The sequence below is a fragment of the Coenobita brevimanus genome, chromosome 110, assembly GCF_032717465.1.
Source record: "Coenobita brevimanus isolate Jiangsu-jjx chromosome 110, ASM3271746v2, whole genome shotgun sequence".
Classification (NCBI taxonomy): Eukaryota; Metazoa; Arthropoda; class Malacostraca; order Decapoda; family Coenobitidae; genus Coenobita; species Coenobita brevimanus.
The window spans coordinates 36,620,450-36,646,389 of record NC_137063.1 but is presented as its reverse complement, the minus strand read 5'-3'; the positions used below and the strand labels follow the sequence as shown (position 1 = coordinate 36,646,389).

The 25,940-nt window shown below is 42.6% G+C and overlaps 1 protein-coding gene across 1 annotated transcript in view; it reads right to left on the bottom strand.

Moving 5' to 3' along the window:
* mRpL23 (mitochondrial ribosomal protein L23) overlaps positions 1-25,940 on the bottom strand; it is a 112,503-nt gene that overhangs the window by 33,096 nt on the left and 53,467 nt on the right. The window contains exon 2 of the mRNA XM_080286014.1: positions 22,334-22,539. Coding sequence (XP_080142140.1) covers positions 22,334-22,539 — 206 coding nt within the window. The remainder of the gene's footprint in view (positions 1-22,333; positions 22,540-25,940) is intronic.

The window sequence follows — 25,940 nt, the reverse complement described above, 5'->3', positions numbered from 1 at the left end:
ATCAATGCTTTATCCACAACCATTCCACTCTCCTGTCTCACCCACGTATACTTATAAATATCTTTCTTCTCAAACAGCGTATTTCCAATCACCATCTCTCGCTCAACACACAACCCTATCATTCGTTCCCCATTTTCATTTCTTCCAGGCACACCATGCATATCAACTACACCTTCAACTGCTACATTTCCCACTCTAGCATTCAGATCTCCCATCATTACCACATTCACATTCGCTCCAAAACTCTGCAGACACTCATCAACATCATTCCAGAAAGACTCCCTCTTTTCTTCATCCCTTTCACTACCAAGCCCATATGCACTCACAAACACCCCCAATTCATGTTCAAACATCGTTTTCACCCACATCAGTCTCGATGACACCCCCTTCCATTCAATCACACATTGCTGTACTTCCGGACTCACTAACAAGGCCACACCTTCTCTTGCCCCTCCCCTATCAACACCTGACAATCTTCCATTCACACTTCCAAACATAGACTCACCCTTCCCTTTCATCATCATTTCACTCAAAACTAACACATCCAACTTTCTTCTCACAAACATTCTCCCAATCTCCTCCCTTTTAGCCTCAATCATACTACAGTACATCCACGCACATTCATAATAGACCCAATCTTCAGGGTACGGGGATAACTCAATCCCCAATCCCTTTCTCTGGAATGTCTCTTTTTAGGAACTAAAAAACAGAGGAGAGGGTCCCTAGTCCCCTCACTCTGCCCCTTTCAGTCGCCTTTTACGACTCGCAGGGAATACAGTGGCAGTATTCTTCCTAACATAACCTGGCCGCAGAGTAGTAGTACCACCCCATAGTGCGGCCAGATTGTGTCTCCCTCACCACAGGAGCATATATATACTGTATATATATATATATATATATATATATATATATATATATATATATATATATTAGACTAGTGGAATATCTGGAAAATGTGGCTGTATAAAAATCCTCAGGCATTTTAGAGTCAAAGTTGGCAAATAGGCTTTCCTAAGGTTTTTTTGTGCTAAATCCATTTTTGCTGTTTGCCAAGCTGTATCTCATGCGGTTTTGCTCCTGGCGGACTAAATCCAGGATGGCAGCCATTTTTCTAGAAAATGCATATTTTAAAGAACTGCTTCAAATATAAAATATATTAATGGATATAATGCATTGCACAATCTCCTAATGTACATATTGATAATAAAATATGTAAAATGTGTGTCTCTGTGTGTAAATAAAGCATCATAAACAGTGAAAATCCAAGATGGCTGCAGTTTTATTTGATTGTTGATATATTTGCTCCCGGGAACGATGTATATGATATGTTTTTGTTTTATTCTTGTCCTTTTCTCAACATTACTCTCTGAAAAGGAGGAACCAACACTGATACCAAAATATCAGGCTCAAGAAGGATTTATTGAGATGATTCATGTGGCTTTGAGACTGAGAGGTGATATACTGGCACATCCCATGTACAAGGGATTTGTTGCCAATGAAGATGAAATGATATCCTGCGTCCCAAATAGCCTTTTTATGTTCCTTCGATTGATGTTTGGTGGACAGAGTCTTTTGGAAGCAGACTCAGATGACGTAGCAGACGATACAAAACAGGATGACAGTCAAGCAAAAGTTCTTAGTATTGCACAAGACTTGGTTTACAACGTCACTGGAGGTAAGCACTGGACTCCTAAACATCTTGGGCTTGCCAGCACTTTGCACCAGGCTACACGGTCTAAAGAACTTGTTGAACTACTTCACAAAGCTGGACACATCATAAGTTACCCGAAACTACTGCAGGTTGACACATCCCTGGCTGAGAGTACTCTGAAAACAATGGATGCAGAAACAGGAGCAGTGATTCCACTAAACTTTGTACCAAACAGATTCGTGCACTTCACGTGTGACAACACTGACATCAACGACAACAGTTTTGATGGTAAAAACAGCTTCCATGCCACACAGATCGCTGGATGGCAAAGAGGTCCCGAAGCGGACACAGGACTGAAGGACCTTCGACCTTCCCCAAACACGAGTCTGAAAGTTCCCAAAGTCATGGATCAACTTTCACCTGCTGCAGTGGTGACAGGAAGACTAGAACCTAGAGCAACTGAGGGCATCAACAAAGAATGGTACAATGAATCAAATGATGACAATCCATCAGCAGCTCAAGCCACTGCCAAGGACATGGTCTTTTTCCTGAAACGACAAGATGTGGACATCAAGACAGGCTGGACACATTTTAACCAAAGCAACTGTAGCGCCAATCCTGAAATGACGAGTGTTGGTTACATACCAATTGTCCAGGCCCCGGCCCATGAACTTGACACTCCATACGGTGGTTCAGAGATGCAAACACATTGCAACACAACCTGGACAACACCATGTCGTACTTACAGTTGATGAAGCCCTTTATTGTAAGCTGTCGGAGCTCAAGTGGGCAAAGGACGAATACCAGGACTTCCTGATCGTCAGAATGGGCGGGCTGCACATATCGCTGAACTTTCTGAAGGTCACTGGGAAACATGTTCAATCATCTGGTCTAATGGAGGCTTGGGTTGAAAGCAAAATCCTTGGTCCTGGTACAGCAGAACAAGTCCTCACGGGCAAAGGCAAGTCATACTCCAAAGCAATGCAAGCACATAAGCTAACCATCCAGGCCATGTGGAGAATCCTGATGCCAAAACTCCTGACCTTCATCCAAAACGAAGCACAAGGGCTGAGGGCTGAAATAGAGGCAAAAGCAAACAGCGAAGACATTGAAGAACTGTTATTGCATCACTGGTGCCAACGGTGATGTCCTTACCCCCAGTCCCAGACTCGTGTGGAACTGATCACCTGCAACTGCGCCAACTGATGTATCAGTGCACGTTGCAAATGTAAAAAGTCCCACTTGCGATGTACAGCAGCATGCAAATGTAGAACATCCGATGACGATTGTAGCAATGTCGAAGCCCAACAATGACACTGTGTAAAACACACTGCCACTATGCCTGTTCATCAATTTGCAATCTGCAACTTGTTGTAATATAAATGTGTTGTCAGCCATCCTGGATTTATGTTTATGTTTATTACTTAATTAAGAGAAAAGTAATATCAATAAAATAATTAATGTACAATGACTTTATAGTGGGTTTTAATAAGGTTTTACGGTCGTCATAATGATATACGGACGAGGCACCACTTGTAAAAATGATCTATCTATCTATCTATTGCCAGACGCCTCAATCCTGTTTGGGGTGGCCACAAACAAATCGCCTCCAAGTCGCCCTGTCCCCCGCCATTTCACTGCCCTGCTCCCAATTCACACACCCCTCTCTCATATACCTCTCCACCCCATCCCTCCATCTCATCCTCGGCCTCCCCCTCCCTCTTCCCCCCTCCACCTCACTCACATACACTCTCTTCGTCAGTCTTTCACCCTCCATCCTCTCCACATGGCCAAACCACCTCAGTGTGTTCCTCATAACGCTTCCTATCACATCCACATCCACACCACAACGCTCCTTTATATCCTCATTCGTCAGCCTGTCTCTCCATGTGACTCCACAGGCTCCTCTTAAATAACTCATTTCCACTGCTCTCACTCTTGACTTGTGTCCTTTCAACAACGTGATGCTTTTTAATTTAAGGCGGCCATCTTGGATTTACCCGTCTGACGGTGTCACCTTGAGAGATACAGCTTGGCAAACAGCAAAAATGGATTTTTCACAAAAAAACACCCTAGAAAAGCTTATTTTCCAACTTTGACTCCAAAATGCCTGGAGTTGTCCAAATACCTGAAAACTGGACTAGACTATATACACACACACACACACACACACATATATATATATATATATATATATATATATATATATAATATCCGAACGCCCAATATCCGAACATCCTCACTAACCGGACATAATCGTCCTGGGATCCAATATTCCCAAAATGGTCCGGGGGGGGGGGGGTCTCCCGCCCGTAATTTGAACTTGGCGCGCATGGCGTGGGACAGCTTTGTTGTGGTGCGTCATTCCTCCGACGTCCGATAGAGCGCCACTGCATCCTCCCCACTTACTGCCTGTCTCTCGTCGCGAGTGCACGCTCGTCGTCATGGCTGCCCACGTGCTCGCTTTGAGGTGGTTCCTTACCTGCTGCAGGCACTCCTGCTGCTCTTGGGCCCCCTATTAGTGTGTGTGATGATGGCCCCGCCGCCTGAGAAGAGGAAGAGAGTGGTGTTGACTCTGGAGAAGAAACGGGAGATATTGGAGAAGGTAGATGCGGGGTGGTCTTCTTCCCGCATCCTCCACGAGTTCAACCTGGCCTGATCTACTTTGTTCGATGTCAAGAGATCCCAAGACAAACTCATGCAGTACACGGCTGACTTCTCATCGCAAAGCAAATGCAACGTGGAGAGGAAGGTGATGTTTACTCCCAAGTTTGCTGAAACTGACCGCTCCACGTTCATTTGGTATCGACAGCAACGTGCTGCTGGTGTGATGGTATGTGGAACGGAGATGAAGGCTGCTGCTGAGAAGTTCACCAGGCTTCACGACACCCTAGACTTCAAGGCATCCGAGGGTTGGCTCTTCGCGTTCAAGTTATGGCATGGCTTTACCAACCGTAAAGCTCATGGTGAAGCTTTGGATGCTAACCAGGATGGAGTTGATGAGTTTTGGCACAAGGTGAAGGGCTTGATCGACAGGGAGGGCCTCACTCTCGGTCAAGTCTACAATGCTGACGAACCTGGTTTATTCTATCGCTCTTTGCCAACGAACACTCTAGCCGAGGAGACGGAGATGCGTGTACCTGGCTGCAAGCTCTCCAAGCAACGGATATCTGCTTTGTGTTGTGCCAATGCTAACGACATGCACCGGCTTAAGCCCATTATTGTTGGCCGTGCAAAGCAGCCTCGGTGTCTTTGTGGGGTGATGGATGTCCTTCCTGTCGTCTGGTACCATTCTTTGAAGGCATGGTTTACAGCCCAGATCTTCAAAGACTGGTTCCACAGCCACTTCGTCAAGGAGGTCATACATTACCAGACGAAGACACTGGGAATCCCGCGCAACCAGATAAAGGCCCTCCTTCTCCTCGACAATGCACCTGCCCACCCGTGCGACAAGGACTTGGTGGCTGAGAATGGCCGGATTAGGTGCATGTTTCTGCCACCTAATACGACTGCTCTCATCCAACCAATGGATCAAGGAGTGATCGTGGCAACAAAGCGCCTATACTGACGGAAGTTCCTGGATGAGGTGATGGTTGTTCTCGAGGACGAGGACAAACGCAGGGAGGGACGGGACAAGCGAGACCAGCGGACTTTGGAAAACCTTCGCCGCTACAACATCAAGTCTGCCATCTACAACTGGGCCAGTGCATGGAAGTCCCTGTCAAGACTCTAGAAAATGGTTGGTCTCGTCTGCTTCTCGGAACGGATGTGAAGTACGATTTTCTAGGGTTTGACGTGGATGACTTCCATGCACGGCTACATACGCATGGCGACGATGTTGATGTGGACGATATGCGTGAGTGGTTGGATGACGACGAGGGCGATCCTGGGTATCAGACCCTGTCTGATATCGAGATCGCATCTTCAGTTGCAGGTGTCAGTACCCAGCTTGAAGATTCCGATGAAGACGGCGACGATGATGCGGACTCCTCTCAGCACGACGCTACTCCAGCCATCCCCAAGCTGAGCGCACTCCGGGAACACCTAGAGTTCGTTCTCGACTACCTGGAACACCCGGACTGCGACAGGGAGATGGGGCCCTTGGGACTTGTGGAGGAAGTGCGTGCTTTCAGGCAGCACATCATCAATCAACCATTGACAGTTTTTTCAGGCCCGTGACCCCCGCTGTGCCCAGCCCTGGCTCCACTCCGTTGCCTCCCCAAGACGGACCCTCATGCTCCGAGCCACAGCCCAGCACGTCAGCCACGGTGGAGTCACAGCTCGACGTGAGTTTGCGACAATTTTTGAACTAAATTTAACATAAATAGACTTGTGTGTTTTTGCTTTAGAAAATGGTTATAAGAGTGGAAAAAGTTAAAGTGTAGAGTGCAACACTTATTAAGTTAAAATGAAGCATAAGTTAGACAAGAGTGCGCACTGTGAAGAGAACGGACTTCTGAGTGCGATTGACTAAGTTCAGTGCAAGACTTCATGAACAGTGTACTGCAAGTGCTTCAGGAAATCCTTCTTACTGTCAGAGTCCGAGAGGAGCGGTTATTCATCGAGCTGGCCATGGACTTGCTGTAAGTAGGCAGAATGTTTCATACTGTACTTTTTTCCATACTATACTTACCTCAAACACCTCATTTCACTCTTTAATGTCCTTTATTGGTATGAATAGGGTGTTAGGAGCAATGCATGTGCAGTAGGAAGGTGTTTTTCTGAGTTAGGCTAGGTTAGGGTCCATAAGTGCCAGTCCAGGAGCCAGGCACTGGTAAGTACCCAGAATGTTTAATATTGTATGAACCTACCTCAAAACCCTGATTTTATGCTTCATTTGCATTTATTTCAGTCTTTTATGTGCATTATTGGTGTGATTTGGGTCTTAAATAGGTGCTATGCATGTCCAGAGGGAGTTGTACACTATAGGTGTTTCTCTGAATTAGGGTCCATAAGTACAAGTCCTTAAGCTGGGGCCCAATATCCGGACAGGACCACTATCCGGACCTGCCTGTGGCCCTATTACGTTGGATATTGGAGGGATTACTATATATAATCATCATCATCATTAGCCATAACTAGTCCACTGTTGAACAAAGGCCTCCCCCAACATTCTCCACGAATTCCTTGACTGAGCCAATATTTGCCATGTTTTCCCTGCAAATCTCTCTATCTCATCTCCCCATCTCCTATCTGGCTTTTTTCTGCACACTTAAAATCTCTTCATGTCCAGTCATTCAGCCTCTTGCTCCATCGGTTTTCCCTTGTTCTTGCTACATGGCCCACCCACCTCCATTTCTGTTCTTTTATAACTTCTATAATATCTTTGACTTTAGTCTGCTCTTTCACCCAAGTAGATCTTTTTGTGTTTCTTAAAGATATTCCCAAAATTGACCTTTCCATTGCTCTCTGAGAACGGATTAATTTATTTTCCATTGATTTTGTCAGTTTCCAGGTCTCACAACCAAACGTCATAGCTGGAGGTCTCACAACTATACGTCATAGCTGGAGGTCTCACAACTTTACGTCATAGCTGGAAATATACATTCATTATATACTTTTTGTTTCATACAAACTGGCAAGCTACTTTTTATAATGTCTCTATGTTTACCGAAAGCTTTCCATCCAACTGTAATGCGTCTTTTTATTTCGCTATCAAGCTCTTTCGTTAATTTTAGTATTTGTCCCAAGTAGTTGTGCTCCTCAACTTCTTCAAGAATTTCATCGCTTATTCTGATGACGCTCTTTGGTGTTTGTGGATTAAACATTAGTTTTACTCAGGTTCATCTTCAGTCCTACTTTCAGACTTTCTCTGTTCAGGTCATTTAACATTTCTTACAATGCCTCCACTGTTTCTGAGATTAGGACAATGTTATCTGTAAATCTTAAATGGTTTAGCTTTTCTCCATCAATGTTCACTCCTTTGATTTCTCAGTCTAGCTTTCTGAAAATACTTTCTAGGCATGCTGTAAATAATTTTGGTGAAATTGTATCTCCCTGACGCACGCCCTTGTCAATCATAATTTTTTCCAAGTCCTTATGTAATTTAACTGTAGCAGTTCCCTCTTTATATATGTTTTCGAGCAGTTTTACAATGTTCTCATTCACTCCTTGTTCTCGCAATGAATTTATAATTGCCATGTGCTCCACTGAATCAAAAGCCTTTTCGTAATCAAGAAAACCTAAGCACAATGGTTTATTATATTCTGTAGTTTTCTCAATTAGCTGATTCACTGTATGTAGATGATCAATGGTCGAATACCCGCTTCGGAATCCTGCCTGTTCACGAGGTTGGTTTTCCTCCAAAATTGGTGTTATTCTGTTCGTAAGGACTTTAGTGAAGACTTTGTAAATGACTGATAATAAGCTAATGGGTCGATAGCTACTAAGATCTTTTGAGACACCTTTTTTTGTAGAGTAAAATAACTATTGCATTACACCATGTTTTGGGAATTTTCTTCAGTTTTATACAGTGAGTAAACACGTGAGCAAGCCTGTTTTGTACTTCTACTCCGGCATCCAACAATAAATCTGTTACTATTCCATCTTCTCCCAGAGCCCGCCCTCTTTTCATATTTTTTAGACAAATATTTACTTCGTCTGGTGTTCTATCTATCTATCTATTGCCAGACGCCTCAATCCTGTTTGGGGTGGCCACAAACAAATCGCCTCCAAGTCGCCCTGTCCCCCGCCATTTCACTGCCCTGCTTCCAACTCACACCCCCCTCTCTCATATACCTCTCCACCCCATCCCTCCATCTCATCCTCGGCCTCCCCCTCCCTCTTCCCCCCTCCACCTCACTCACATACACTCTCTTCGTCAGTCTTTCACCCTCCATCCTCTCCACATGGCCAAACCACCTCAGTGTGTTCCTCATAACGCTTCCTGTCACATCCACATCAACACCACAACACTCCTTTATATTCTCATTCGTCAGCCTGTCTCTCCATGTGACTCCACAGGCTCCTCTTAAATAACTCATTTCCACTGCTCTCACTCTTGACTTGTGTCCTTCCAACAACGTCCAAGCTTCACTTCCATACGTTAGAGTTGGTATCACAATACTGTCATGTAGTAACTTTTTCACTTCCATGCTCACTTCCCTGTTTCTTATCACTGCTTTCAAAGAACCAGCAACCTTTCTTCCCTGCTGTACCCTTTCAAGCACTTCACTCTCCAAACCTCCATCCCTACTCATCACACTACCCAAGTACTTAAACGTACTCACATTTTCCAATTCCTCATCATCCAACCTCGCTGTACATTCACTGACTTCACCTCTCTCAAAGACCATCACTTTACTCTTCCCTACATTCACCTTTAGATTCCATTTCTTACACACTCTCCCAAACTCATCCACCACGCCTTGCAGCTCCCCTTCGTCTTCACTCAACAACACAGTATCATCTGCAAACAACAGTACAGGGAGTTTCCAAACACTATCTTCTCTCACCAGGGACACTCCAACATCTACTACCCTACCTTGTACCTCTTTTATTACCCCATCCATGTACAGACTGAGGTGTTACCTCAGGTATTTCACTTGTGTCAACTGAAAAGTTAGCTATTGGTACTACCGTCTTTGATGCATACAACTCTTTGTAAAATTCTTCAACTCTCTTCACCATCTATCTCTGCATTTAATGACTTCACCGTTTTTTTCTCTCAGTGGTGTCATTTGTTGCTTTCCTAGTGCCATTTTACTTCGGACCTGCTTCAGACTTTTTCCATTTCTGATGGTTTCTTTGATCTGATCCATGTTTCTCTTTCTTTTTTCTTCTCTTTGTCTTTTGTTGATAAGCTTATTTAATGCTGCTCGTTCTATTTCATCATTCTTTGTCTTTACAGTACTTTCATTTCCTTTCGTTTTTTTCATAAGCTCGAGTGTCTTTTCTCAATATTTCTTGGCTTTGGTTGTACCAGGTTTTCCTACTACCTCTGCTGATTCTATTAGCACTTTTGTTAGTCTGTCATTCAGCTCATCGATGTCACATTCAGCATTACTTAGAGCCTGAAATCTGTTCCTTATTTCCAACTGAAAGGCTGCTTTGTTTTCATTTACTATTATTAGACATATCTTTATATATACAGGTAAGCCCTTAATTCACGCGAGGGTTACATTCCCAGACCCTTTGCGAATGTGGTAAATTCGCGTATACATTCTGCCCTTGTGTGCACATAATTATGCATGTCTACTAAGTATATTACATCTGAATAATACTGTTTATGCATTACATACACCTTATAAACTAGCATAAAGTATGAAAAACAACAAAAAATGTAAGAAATTTAACACTGAAACCTGACAAGCACAAGCGTAGGTGGAGACACTTCAGCAGCCTGGTGCACAAACCCTCACTGCCTCCCATATGCTACATTCTGCCTTCTTTATTGTCCAAACAGTTGACTCATTCACCCCAAACATACGGTTCCAAGCCAGTTCACAGGCGTAGGTGAAGACACTTTAGCACTGTCTGGTGCACTAGCCCTCACTGACTTCCGTATGCTACGTTCTGTCTTCTTTATTGTAAGAACAGTTGACTCACCCCAAACACAAGGTTCAGAGACAATTCACCATCAAAACATGGATGATTCTGTCATTCTATAATTATACTTATTATTGATTAATTAATACTTTAATAACTAATTTTCAGGTAGATTTTATATCTCATATAAGTAAAAAACTAGTGTACTGTACTTGCTAAATAAACTGGTATGTAAATAAATGACGGGGAATCGTCCTGACGGGGAATTGTCGCCGACATTCCTCCCTTAAGTTTGTCCAAGACTTTTAACTTTCTCTGTCAGCAACATCACTTTACGAGTCCGTTTTGGTGTGTTACCACATGCATCACTAGCACTATGCTTAGGCCCCAGGTTGGTAGACAAGGCAAGCAATCACTGGAAGGCAGAAAAATAAGCCACAAATAACGATTCGCGAGTCATGCATGGTTTGACCGTTGGATTCAAACTGACTGTGTGAACCGACCTTCCGCACACACACACACACACACATACATATATGTATGCACACAGGCAGCAGGTAGGCATTTTTATATTTTATTTATTTCTCTTGTATATTAAAATTATTTATTTGAATACTATAATTTTGTTTTCATTACTGTACGAAAAATTCGTGGATAACCGAAATCGCGTGAAAAAAGTTCGTGTGAATTAAGGGCTTACCTGTATATATATATAGTATATATATATGGGTAGGGTGATGAGAGAAGTAAAACCACGAGTGATGTAGAGAGGGATGGCATTGGTAATGAATGGTGATGGATGGAATATCTCAGATTTGTCGAATGCTGATGATGCAGTACTGCTTGCAAGTACTGGACAAGAACTTGGTAGGCTAGTGCAGAATTTTGCTGATGTCTGTGGGCATTGCACCTTGACAGTAAATGTAGAAAAGAGTAAAGTGATGGTTATTGTCAGAGAAAAGGTGACTCCCAGTGCAATGTTACAGTGAATGGAGAGACTGGAATTAGTAAGAGAGTTCAAATACCTGGGTACAGTGATAGAAAAATGAGGAAAATGTTAAAAAAAAAGTTGAAAGTACAGTGTCACAAGAAGAAAAGTAGCTGGAGCAATGAAGGCCTTGATAAGAAACAGAGGCTTGAGTATTGCAGCTGCATAAGGCTTACATGGTAAATGAAATAATAAACAAGACTTGGAAATTAGTAGACAAGAAGGAATTCAAACATATCTGGATAAGGAGATACAATTGAGGAAGAGGGAGCTAAAATAAAGGACCTTGTTAACCTGTACAGTGCTGGGCAAAAAAAGACTGATGCCCCTCTATGAAGGCCGATATTGGATTTTCTTTTTGCTCGCAAAATGGGATTCATACATCAATATAAGATCAGTGGCATTAATAAAAATAATCACTAAAGTCAGAAAGTTGGTTGAATTGAGTCAGGTTGGTGCCACTCTACCTCTGAAATCTTCGAGGTTAATGAGAGAGCAGAGCATCTGTGAGATTGTGAACTGATTTTGGATTTTTTTTTTTGGTAGGTAAATGGGCTTAATACATCAATATAAGATCCCTGGCACTAATATAAGTAATCACCCAAGCCAGAAAGTAGGTTGAACTGAGTCAGGCTGGTGCCCTTCTACCTCTGAAATCTTCAAGGTAACAGACAAAGGAGAGTGGCTGTGGGCCAGCAAAGACTCACGTGCCTCTTGCGATCCTAAATCAGTGTTGTAAGCGTAGCTGAGAAATGTCTGAAGTCAGTGAGATACAATAATACCTTCCATTTTACTTTGACTGCTTGCAATGACTTCTCAATGCTGCAGGACGTAGATCTACGTCATCGGCATTTTTGAAGGGGACATAGATCTACATTGCTAGTATGGTACAGGTTAAGGAAGCAAAAGAAAAAAATGGCCAGAGAACAGAGGAAGAAAAGACAGACTTTTACTGGAGAGTTCTATCTATCTATCTATTGCCAGACGCCTCAATCCCGTTTGGGGTGGCCACAAACAAATCGCCTCCAAGTCGCCCTGTCCCCCGCCATTTCACTGCCCTGCTCCCAACTCACACTCCCCTCTCTCATATACCTCTCCACCCCATCCCTCCATCTCATCCTCGGCCTCCCCCTCCCTCTTCCCCCCTCCACCTCACTCACATACACTCTCTTCATCATTCTTTCACCCTCCATCCTCTCCACATGGCCAAACCACCTCAGTGTGTTCCTCATAACGCTTCCTATCACATCCACATCCACACCACAACACTCCTTTATATTCTCATTCGTCAGCCTGTCTCTCCACGTGACTCCACAGGCTCCTCTTAAATACCTCATTTCCACTGCTCTCACTCTTGACTTGTGTCCTTCCAACGATGTCCAAGCTTCACTTCCGTACGTTAGAGTTGGTATCACAATACTGTCATGTAGTAACTTTTTCACTTCCATGCTCACTTCCCTGTTTCTTATCACTGCTTTCAAGGAACCAGCAACCTTTCTTCCCTGCTGTACCCTTTCAAGCACTTCACCCTCCAAACCTCCATCCTTACTCATCACACTACCCAAATACTTAAACGTACTCACATTTTCCAATTCCTCACCATCCAACCTCGCTGTACATTCACTAACTTCACCTCTCTCAAAGACCATCACTTTACTCTTCCCTACATTCACCTTTAGGTTCCGTTTCTTACACACACTCTCAAACTCATCTACCAGGCCTTGCAGCTCCCCTTCGTCTTCACTCAACAACACAGTATCGTCTGCAAACAACAGTACAGGGAGTTTCCAAACACTATCCTCTCTCACCAGGACCACTCCAACATCCACTACCCTACCTTGTACCTCTTTTATTACCCCATCCATATACAGATTGAACAACCATGGAGACATGACACATCCCTGTTTCAAACCAACTTTCAAAGAGAAAAATTCACTTAGTTCACCATCCACACGCACTGCAGCCTTCGCACCATCGTACATACTCTTCACAGCATTCAACAACTTCCCATCTACTCCATATATTCTTAACACTTTCCACAATCCTTGTCTATCCACCCTGTCATATGCTTTCTCCAAATCCATGAAAGCCGCATACAACTTCTTTCCCTTCTCTAGAAACTTTTCCACTAAAGATCTAAGAATGAATATCTGATCTACACAACCTCTTCCCTTCCTAAAGCCTCCCTGTTCTTCTCCAACTAATTTCTCTGTTCTTTCTCTAACTCTGTCTATAAGTATCCTACCATACACTTTTCCTATTATACTAAGAAGACAAATGCCCCTATGATTACCACACACTTCTTTTTCCCCTTTTCCTTTGTACAAGGGAATAATTATACCTGACTTCCAATCCTCCAGGACTCTACCTTCCTCCCAGGCCAATCTGCACATCTTCCACATCCATTCTACTACTATCTCTCCTCCATGCTTCAGCATTTCACCACACACTCCATCAATTCCTGGGGCTTTCCCCGATTTAACTTTCTTCATTGCTTCCACAACTTCTATCCTACTGATTTCTTCCTGTCTTCTCACCTCCCTCCTCCTCCCAGCCATTCCCCAGCCACTTATACTCGCATTACTTCCATCCTCTACGTTCAACAATTCCTTAAAGTGTTCTCTCCATCTGCTCACTTTTTCTCCCTTCTCCACTAGTAATCTACTATTTTTATCTTTCACTCCCCTGCTAACTTCACTTCCACCCTGTCTTACTCTTTTCACTTCTCTCCAGAACATTTTCTTACAGTCCCTCCACTTTACACTCAAATTCCTTCCAAATTCCTCATCCACTCTCTTCTTACTCTCTCTTTCACCTCTCTCTTCCTTTCCACATATAACTCTCTCTTCCACCTCTAAACTTCTTCCACGCCCCTATTTCTCATCCATTCATTGTATGCTTTCTTCTTTTGTGCCACAGCCTGTTTCACCTCTTCAGTCCACCACGCTGTTCCTTGCACCCCCCTCCGTCTTCTCTTCCTTCCACACACCACATCACATGCTGCACATATTTCTTCTGTAAATATCTTACACACACCTTCCACGTCTCCCATCTGCTCCAATTCATATTTGCCCAATCATTCCTCCACTTCTCTCTTATACTCTGCCTTTTTCTCATCCTCTTGTAACCTTTCCACTCTCCTTGCAACTACTCCTTCCTCTCGTCTTTCCCTTCTTCTATTCCTCCATCTTACTTGCATCCTAATTCTGGCCACCACCAGGTAGTGGTCAGAAAGTCCACTCCCCCAACCTCTATACACTCTTGCATCCTTTACACATCTTCGCATCCTTTCATCCACACACACATAATCAATCATTGCCTTCCTTTCATTCAGTTCACCACCCATCCTTCTCATCACTCGCCATGTATACCCGTGGATCATTTTATGCCTGAAGAGGGTATTGGCTATCACCAACCCCCTCCCAGCACAAATGTCCACTAACGCACTCCCATTCTCATCTATCTCAGCAGGCACACCCCACTCACCAACTATTCCATCCACCTTCACATTACCAACTTTACCATTCATATCACCAATCAAAAACACTCTCTCATTCCTTCCAAACTTTTCCATGCACACTTCCACATTTGTCCAGAACTCTTCTCTCACTCTTCCAGCACGATCTTGCGTTGGCGCATACACACACACAATCGCCCACATTTGTATTCCAACTTTCAACTTTACCCACACAATCCTTGACCCAACTGATCCATACTGTCTTATGTTCTTCTTCCATCTTTTACTCACAACTATACACACTCCTTCCTTTGCCCTCTCATTCTCATCTACTCCTGCACATATACCCCATCCATACTCCCATTCTCTCACACTTTCTCCTCTCCATTTTGTTTCAGTTATTCCACATACATCCACTTTCGCACCCTCAAGCACCTGGACAATCTCTCTCTCTTTCACCTCATCATTCGCTCCTCTTACATTCCATGTACTCATTACCAAGTCCTTTGTCCGGTCCTGGGTCGTCATCGTTTGGTCAGTCCTTGTCCTGGGCTTTTGGAGAGTTATGGACCATAAATTGAGGAAATGGTTCGATGCAGTGCTGCTCTCGGGTGACTGCCCTTTCCTCTCCTCCTTCCTTCCTTCTTTTCTTCCTTGTCTGTCTTTCTTTCCTTCCTTCCTCTTCTGTTTTTCTTTCCTCCTTCCTCTGCCTATGGGTGACTCTACACTGAGTGACAAGCCATATGGTTTCCTGTACACCTGGAAACCATTTACTACGTTGGGTAGTAACCATATAACTAAACTATGGCACCTGGTGGTTTAGTGGGTAATTAAGGCGCTCCAGCCAGATTGAGCCTGTGTAGGTTTATATCCTTGGGTGGTTGGAGTTTACTTCTTATGTAATGCCACTCAGGGATGAGTGAGACTGGTCATTCTCATCTTAAATGTCAGGACCAATTCGCCTGGCCCCAGGCTCCTAGGCTCCTCATGGAGCAATGCTGGACTGGATGATGATGATGATGATGATGATGGTACTGAAAGAGAGAGGGAGAGACAAGTACATAATAAAAACAACGTAAAAAGATTGAAAGTGGCATGCGCTAAGGTAGATGGTCTAATCTCAGCAAGACTAGAAACAAATGATTTCTTGAGGGTAAATTAGCCACCAAGCTAAGAGAGAATATTGAAATCCAAATGGAAGATGGGCAGAGATGTGCCGATACCAAGATGTTGGCTGATACCGATACCCACTTTTCAGCTAATACCGATACCGATACTCCAATACTAGCAAATGACCGATACTTTTCCGATATCGATACTTTTTTATTTTGATTTTATTTATTTGACTTTATTTTGATTTATCTGATGCCGGTAACATGGGTGTTGTTAACCCCTTAACCGTGGGGCGTCACTTTCGTGACGCTTGGGAGTAAGGGATCATACCGCGGGGCATCACTTTTGCAATTCTGTGTTATTTTGAATTCTCCCGGGCTTTCAAGTGGTGGCTTGTATCATCTATCAGTACTGTACTGTCAGTGTCCAACAATAGTCAGCACTGCTAATCCTATCTGTACTCCCATCCATTGTGGACAATTTAGCTATTCATCCCAGTTCTTGACTCCCCTCCCTACCTCCCCCTCCATTACCCTCTCCTCTCATCTGCCCAGCCGCGCTGCGCTAAGCAAATCTTCCCCGGAATTTTCCACTGATTTCATCCATTGAAATAAGCCCTAAGCCCTATTCTTATAAAAAATAATATATACCCCCAAAAAATAAGGTAACTGATAGTGCCATACACCTGGTGTTGGCTAATTATCACCTGGCAACACCCCACGTGCACTTGTTCGCCAATATTCCCTGGTAATTTCCCTTTGAAATATGCCGTATAATCTGTTCTCGTAATAAAAATATATATAAGAAAGGAAGGGAGAAGTCTAAGTGATATTTACATTCACCTGGAACTACCTAATTTCCTGCCAATCATTTCACAGCATATAAATTAGCAGCTGTCACCTCGCTGACATTGTCAACCCTTGGCAGCCCCATATCCGCCTCGTCATTTAGTTCAGTGTTGTTTCTTGAGATGAAAGCACGTAGCACTCGCGCCCCTCCATTTCCACTGCTTCTAGAGGGCCCTGTGACCTCTACCTCTACTAAACCTCATGTGGGAAGGGGTAAAGGACTAAATGACTCTGCTGTGGAGCGTGAACTGGCTAATTTATCCATGATAATGATGACAGTGACTACAGTCTTTCTGGTGAATCGTGTGATGAGCCAGTGGAGGAAATGGTGATAAACTATGACTGCTTCAGAGTCCCAAGTTCATCCTGGCTCCAAGGGAAAGGAGCCCTTATTTACTGGAAGTGAAGTGTATAACATAGTGTAAATAAAATAGAAATGTAAATAATTACTAATATTAGAATATGAGTACAAATACTTGGAGTAATGACAGTCAAAGCTTTGCTCTCTACGCTAGTTTACTGAACGAGAAAGTTAATGCCTGGAGTGAAAATAAACTATTATTATTGAAGGAAACTTATGGATAAATACTGTATATATATATATAAGTGTAATAAAGTAATAGGAATATAAAGTGTGAGTGTGTTTATGAATAATAAATGACAAAATACCAGCAGGGAACGAGCGCAAGTGGGAAGCTCGTACGCGCTCGTAATTTTCATTGCTTTCACAGCATTTTTTTGGGGGGTGTATGGATTCCAAACTACTTGAAAATCATAGAATAGTGTTTCTAGTGATAATATCAGGCTGTGGTAATCATATTACGGGGTGTCGGGAAGTGTAAAGTGGAGAATTCGTTACCCAAATTCAGAAGTCTCCACAAGTCCTACAGTACTCGACGAAGGCTCAACAAACATCCCAGGAGAAAGCTGAAGGTATGTGCCACATGCACATATAATTATAATATTCTAGGACTAATAACTGATTTTTGGCAAATATTTTTAAAAAGTCAGTCGGAGAGGAAATATCCTCACGGGACACGCAAGGAGCGCAAAAACATGACCACGGTGTAGGGGTTAATGCAGAAGCAATATAGTAATTGATATATAATACATGTACAGTATTAATATATGATAATGTTACATCATACATGTAATATAATATCATACCCATCTGTTTATCAGTGTCATGAAACATGAGTCTCTTGAATCACATAATAAACCATAAAAGTACTGGAGCATCGGCCATATTTTTACACTGCCGATACCGATACTACAAAAAAAAAAAAAGGCCGATACTGCCGATACCGATACTATCGGAGCATCCCAAGAGATGGGAAATACAAACTATGGAGAGGAGATAGAAAAGGAAAAACACGAGGAGTGATGATAGCAGTGAAAAACAGCTTAAATGTGGATTGTGTGGAACTGGGAGATGGAAAGGATGAAGTTATAAATATACCAGAAACCAGAGGGGAAAGGAAAGAGACATCACAGTAGTATACATCCCCCCCAAGACAAGGGCATGGAATGAGGAGGAATATCAAGAGATGTTGTCGGACATGGCTAGACACTAACAGAAAGTGACTGAGAAAAGCAACAACATAATCCTGAAGGGCGACTTTAATTGTAAAGGGGTAAACTGGGAGGAGTGGGACTCAGGAAGTAGTGAATATCTGTGGGGCAGTATACTGTACTGTTAAATATCCATCCATCCACCACCTAGTCCTATGTTGTCCCATGAGGAGTGTAGGAGCCTGGAGCTAGGCAAGTTGGTCCTGACATTTAAGAAGAGAGTGACCAGCCTCACTCATCCCTGAGTGGCATTACGTGATCAATAAACCCCAACCACCCCTTGGATATAAGCCTGCACCGGCTCAATCCGACTGGAGTGCATTAATTACTCACTATACCACCAGGTGCCATAATTTTGTTATATGGTGACCATCCAGCATAGTATATGGTTTCCAGGTGTACAGGAAACCATTTGGCTCGTCATTCAGTGTAGGGTCACCTTAGGAGTTAGGCAGAAGGAAAAAGCAAGAATGAAGGAAAGAAAGACAGAAGAGGAAGTGTAGATTCACCCATATGCAGAAGGAAGAGGAAAGAGTGAAAGACAGAAAGACAGATGAGGAAACAAGGAATACAGGAAAGGGCAGACACCCAAAACAGCAGTACATCAAGTGAGTGGATGGTAGGCAGATAATGTAATGGCCCAGTGGGTCAATGAAGAGACAAGATTTAGATGTGATGACACATCAACAAGACTGGATTTAATTCTAACCAAAGAACCTGATGTGACTGAATCTCTGAAATATCTGTGTCCTATACGAAAAAGTGATCATGTGATAGAGTTCCAAACGAGAGAAGTAAATAGGGAGACGAGATGAGCTACACAGGCAGGGAAGATACAACTTTGGGAAAGCAAACTTTACAGGATTGAGATTTTTTTTTAAATGGACTTTTGAGAATTCAGGGAAACAAGAGAGATACAGAAGAAGTGGGCTATCTTTCTAGACTTCTATAATATGGGTATGGAAAACCATGTGCCAAAAGTTAGTGGGAAAGACAACTGGAGAAATGACTAGTTTAACGAAAGGTGTATGACAGCAAAAATAGAAAGGGATAAGGTACAGAACAAATGGAGAAAGAGAGGTAATGATAGAACAAACGAAAAATATATAAGAACTAGAAATGAATATACAAGAATACGAAGGGAGGAAGAAACTTCGAAAAAGGTATAATTGACAAGTGTAGGGAAGAACTTAAATTATTTTACAGGTTTATTAGTGGTAAACTGACACAAAAAGAAGGAGTCAATAAGCTAAAGATGGAAATGTCTATAAAGATGCAGTTATGCAAGCTGAAATAATGAACAAATGCTTTCAATCAGTCTTTACTAGAAAAAGTGATTTTCTGGAGGAGGAGGGAGTGACTGGAAATGTAGTGTTAAAAGATGTAAAAGTTGAAGTGCAAGAAGTGTACAAATTATTGGAAACTCATGATGTGAGGAAGGCCCCAGGACCAGAAGGGATCTCTACTTGGATACTAAAGGAATGCAGAGAACAACTGGCGGATAAGATTCACAATTTAACTGTGTGTTCTTTGGAAGAAGGGAACTGCCTTAGGAATGGAAGAGGGCAAATGTGGTACCAATTTATAAGGGAGTAAACAAGGAAGAACCCCTGAATTATAAACCAGTGTCCTGGACCAGCTTGGTCGCAAAACTGTGCAAGAGAATCCTGAAAGATATGTGGATTTATTATCTGGAGGAGATGGACATTTTGGCTGAAAGTCAGTTTGGATTCAAAAGTGGAAGGTCGTGTGTTTCCAACTTGTTGAGCTTCTGCTCAAAGGCAACTGATGTTCTACAAGAGAGATATACTTTAGTTGGGTGGATTGTGTGTAATTAGATCTGGAGAAAGCCTTCGATATGGTACCCCAAGAGCAACTAATGTGGAAATCGGAACACATAAGAGGACCGAAGGGAAAACTCGTGGAGTGGATGAGAGACTTCTTCAGAGACAGGCTAATGAGGACAGTAATAAAGGACAGGATACCTGGATGGAGGAAAGTAACAAGTGGAGTCCCACAGGGCTCAGTGTTAGCGCCTGTAATGTTCCTGATTTCCATAAACTATATGGTAGATGGAATGAAGTTATACAACTCTGTTTGCTGCTGATGCAAAGATCATGAAGAAAGTAGAAGTGGAAGAAAACTGTAAAATGCTGCAGGAGGACCTGGATAGGATTTCATGAGTAGGGCCAGATGTGGGAAATGAAATTCAATGCACAAAAATATAAAATATAAAATACTGACAGAGTTAGGGAAATAACAGAGGAATTAGTTGGAGATGAACAGTGAGGTTTTAGGAAGGAAAGAGGTTGTTTAGATCAGATATTCATTCTTAGATCTTTAGTGGAAAAGTTTCTAGAGAAGGGAAAGAAGTATGTGGCCTTCATGGATTTGGAGAAAGCATATGACAGGGTGGATAGACAAGGAGTGTAGAAAAGAATATATGGAGCAGATGGGAAGTTGTTGAAGGCCACGAAGAGTATGTACGAGGGTGCTAAGGCTGCAGTGTGTGTGGATAGTGAACTGAGTGAATTTTTTCTATTTGAAGGCTGGATTGAAACAAGGATGTGTCATGTCTCCATGGTTGTTCAATCTGTATATGGATGGGATTGTAAAAGAGATACAAGATAGGGCAGTGAATGTTGGAGCAGCCCTAGTGAGAGAGGGCTGTGTGTGGAAACTACCCGTACTGCTGTTCGCAGATGATACTGTGTTGTTAAATGACGACGAAGGGAAGTTGCAAGGCTTGGTGGATGAGTTGGGAGAGGGTGTAAGAAATGGAATCTGAAGGTGAATGTAGGGAAGGGTAAAGTTATGGTCTTCAAGAGAAGTGAAGTCAGTGAATGTACAACCAGGCTGGATGAGGAGGAAAAGGAAAATGTGAGTGGGTAATGTGATGAGTAAGGATGGAAGTTTATATAGTGAAGTGCTTAACAGGGTGCAACAGGTAAGAAAGGTTGCTGGTTCCTTGAAAGCAGTGATAAGAAACAGGGAAGTGAGCATGGATGTGAAAAAGTTACTACATGACAGTAATGTGATACTAACTCTAACATATGGATGTGAACCTTGGACCTTGTTGGAGGGACAGAAGTCAAGAGTGAGAGCAGTGGAAATGAGTTATTTGAAAGGAGCATGTGGAGTCCCATGGAGAGACAGACTAACAAATGAGGAAGTGAAGGACTGATGTGGTGTGGATGTGGATATCATAGGAAACATTAGGAGAAACACACGGAGATGGTTTGGACATGTGGAGAGGATGGAGAGCAAGAGACTGACGAGGAGATTGTATGTGAGTGAGGTGGAGGGGGGGAGAGGGATGGGGAGGCCAAGGATGAGATGGAGGGATGGAGTGGAGAGGTACTGTATATGAGAGAGGGGTGTGTGAGCTGGGAGCAGGGCAATGAAATGGTGGGGGACAGGGTGACATGGAGGCGATTTGTTTGTGGCCACCCCTTACGGTATTAAGGCATCTGGCAACAGATAGACAGAAATGGGTAAAAGTACCAAGAGACCATCAATGAATTATTTGATGGATAATGAACAAAAGCGAGAGAAGAGACGGACTTGGGAGTGCTGGTCCAGGATAATTTGTCACCCGAAAAACACATTAACAAGACAGAAAGACATATAATCTCTTGACTAACATAAGAGTAGCATTTCATTACATGGATGAGAAAACAATGAAAAAATTAATAGTGGCCATGATCCACCCCAGGCTGGAATATGCAGCTGTAGTGAGGTCCCCACATGAAAAGATAGATACAAACAAGAGAGAATACAAAGAACTGCAACCAAGATGGTCCCTAGCCTGGCAGATCTATCTTACAGGGAAAGGCTGAAAAAGCTAGTCCTGCCTACCTTACAAGAAAGGTGAGAGAGGGCAGCGATTGCAGTATTCAGGGCCATGATGGGAGTAGACAAAACTGACAGCGAAGATCTGTTTGTATGAGATGGGAGAGTAACATGAGGACATGGGATGAAACTGAAAAAGCCAAGATGCTTGAAGGATATGAAGAAATAGTTTTCCATATACAGTAGATGCACAGACCTGTGGAACAGCCTGGACAAAGAGATCAGCCAGTCTAAAAACTCAAAAGAGTTCAAAGCAAAATTTGGCTTATTGAGAAATGGAATTGGGACCCAATGAGCATAGCTCATTCCTGTATATCACAACTAGGTAAATACATAAACACACACACAAACTAAACTACACTAACCCATCTTTACATGTGTCACAACATTAGCCACAGGAACTCCGTATATCTTCTCTAGGTAATTCTTGACATCAAATTTGGTCATTTCCATTGAAACATGGAAGGTAACAACATTGCGTGGCTGGGGCTCAGGTGGCTTCACTAGTTTCATGAAGAAGTTTGGGAGGAAGACTCGAAGCTGAGGGTTGCCAAGGCAGTAACGAGGATACCTGAAAAAAATAAAAATACAAAAATAATGATAATAATAACAATAAACATTGTATTCAGGTACAGTCAGGAACAAACGTTCGCCTACTATTCTAATGCACCTACAGTACTTCAAAACTGAGACATGTCCATCACCTTCCTCCCCTAAACATCATATCAACGAGGATCATCTATGGGCACAGAAATATACCATAGCTCTCTATACAGTGAGTCTTCGATATACAAAAGGGATAGGGACCAAAAAAAACTTTCATAATTCAAAATTTCGTATATCTGAACAATTTTCCCCATTGAAATACTGTATACATATAAATGGGGGGATGCATCCCAGGACCCCCACAGACCCCCCACCTAAACTTTACGCCCCTCCCCATTTTGAAGTAAGCAATACCTGTATACAAATGTAGAGAAGGAGGTGGCCATATTCTTGTACATCTCCTTTTTCTCTGTCACAGTCCCAACGGTGGAAACAGCAAGGCCTAATGCATGCCCAATCTCCGAGACTACCTGTCCCTCCTCCTGGGGTCTTATAATTTCCAATTTCCTTTCCAGAGTTAGAGTACAGTGCTGCTGCTGCTTTGCAGCGGGCTCCCCCGATGCTGGAGATGATGCAGGGCGCTTGGGAGGCATGACGAAACAATACAAAAAGGCGAAGAGCTGCGAAAATATCCTCACGTACAGCGATGCTGCATGGAGAGGAGGGACGTGGACTCAACTGAGAAGCGCGCAAGAATTTGTTTACCAGAGAGGGGATAGTTCATTTTCCCTTGACAAGTGAGCTGTGCACTGCACCCATATTGAATTTTTCATACAGTATTCCATTAAACCCTTCATAGCTGCTGGCCTTGAACAACACTTTACTGTTTCGGTGTCAGTGGCATTGAGTTAGGGCATCCTACAAAAAAATGAGAACAATTATGGGAAGGGAACAAAGATCACTGGTGTGTTTACCCCAAGCAGTCAGGCGTTCTCTTCACTCCAGATGTATTCACCGATGTTTACATGCTTATGTTTCATGCGCCTTGTATTCACCGATGTTTACATGCTTATGTTTCATGTGCCCTAATTTTGAGTAAGTTTCTTTCAGCAAGAGAACATAATTAACCACCCTCAAAATAGTCAGAAAAATATAGAAGACAAACTAGAGGAATATGACCTGGATTGGTAAGGTCTTTAGGCTGTATGCTTACATGAAAGATTATGGGTTTTACAATTTTAAGAGACAACATGGAACAAAAATGTTTGCTAATCAGAAAAAAAAAATTACTCTTTCGTCCCACATGTTCTCGTAGGTTAGAATTCAGTTCCACATTCTTCGTTCGTTATCGCTCTTCCCAATATATTTTGGACCGACTGAGCACAGTTATTTCTGCTCCTAAGAGTTAGTGTACATTTACTGCTCATTCTTTTTTTTCGTTCTTATGTGTATGTGTGAAACAGAGAAGATTGATATAAACAATAATGTATTCCATTATCGCTTTCATAGCTGCTGGCCTTGAACAACGCCTTACTGTATCGGTGTCAGTGACGTTGAGTTAGGGTGAGCTATAAAAAACTGCGAGCAATTATGGGAAGGGAACGAAGGTCACTGGTGTGTTTACACGACCCTGCTCCACCATTCCAAGCAGTCAAGGCATTCACAGTTCACTTCATCCCCGATGTTTTCGCCAATGTTTACATGCTAATGTAACATGCATCCTAATTTTATTAATTCATACACAAATCGTAGCAAATCACAGGATGGGTTTAGGGAAAAAATAAATAAATAAAAAAAAAGCCAGGTGTGCCAGACGAGTCTTTTCACATATGTAAGAAAAAGAAATTGATTTTAGAACTTTGAAAAAATGGTCACAAGGCCGACCATGGGAGCACACAAATTTCTGAACCCACAGCCATTGAGGGCGCTAAAGATATGCTTTACTTAAGCAGAAAAAGCACCTTACCAAATCAGTTCTTCCTGATAGTCTGTTATATTTTTCAGATTATTTCTGGGTTGGTAAATACAGTAAACGTTTCTTATCAAATCTGTTTCCCTGTCATTTTTAGCTGTTCTGGTGTGACAACTCTAGTTTATTTCGTTAACATAATGGCGGAAAGGACTGTTCTTCCCTAAGTGTTTAACTAAACCTGGCCTCACTGAGCTTATCTGTACCTAATAATTTTAACCTCACCTAACCTCCAGTTGGGAAAATGGGAAACGATATCTACGTTTGAGCACGTTGTTTCTTCCACTGTGTTGGAAATGATCGTACGGGAAAGTGACCATAATAATGGGGGAAATTTTTCAGCAAGAAAAAGTAATTTGCCAAACTGAAAGTTGTCAGAAAATTACAGAAACAAGCTGGAGGATTATGAATTGAACTGGTAAGGTCTCTCTGCTGCTTCAAGTGTACAATGAAAGACACAAGTATCTTCCCAAAGTCTGACGAATATAGAGTGGAAAAATCGAACCATTTGAAACACGCACTGGTAGAAACAGGGTTTTAATTGTATTTCTCCTGGTGAAAATTTTCTTCAGACTGAACTGGGAAGATAGTTGTGTCTTTTATTGTACATTTACCGGTAAATAAATCATTCTAACAGTACCTGTGTTTTGTTTCCGCCAGATTAATCGTGATTTCAGACTATTCAGGCACCTCTTCACACCATATAGTCTGGATAATCGAGCTATCTCTGTATTTCCTCTCGTATCGATTTTCGTATCATCGAGACAGACATTTTCGTATTCTGGAATTTGTCCTATATTCATCGCTTTCGTACCATCAAAAATTCGTACATCAGGTTTTTGTATTTCAAAGACTCACTGTATTTAGAAATATTAGCCCTCAGCAGAAAGTGGGAAGAGGAGCATTACTGGGTAAACTTATGTGACCAATACTGTATCTTATCTCACATTTTTACTGCTTGAAGGCCTTAACCACATCTGGTGGTGTCTTTTTAATACAGTATATACTGTATTCTTGTCTTTTAACCCACCGTGTCCCGGTAATGTATGGATACATTGCAACGTTTTGTCTTGCTCAGTCCCAATAAATATCCATAAATTTTGCAATTGCGAGGTCCATCATTTGCACATTTTTCAAATTTAGCACGTGATCTTTGGTAAGTATACGTGGGACACCTGCCTCTACCTGCCGCCAGGCAGGGACACTCCCTTACCCTGTCTGACCCCCCCTCCCACACACCATTGCCTCGGCAATTCACCTGTTAGCAATGACCTGGCCAGTAAAGACATGTCGTGCCACAGTATGAAATTCAAGGCAAGAGTGATTACCCAATTGATGACGATGTGGAGGACAAAGATTAAGGCACCAGGACCCCTTACGGGATTGTGGCGTCTGGCAATAGATAGACAGATAGATACATAGGAAGAAACGAGCAGCAGTGATGAGGAGGTAATGTC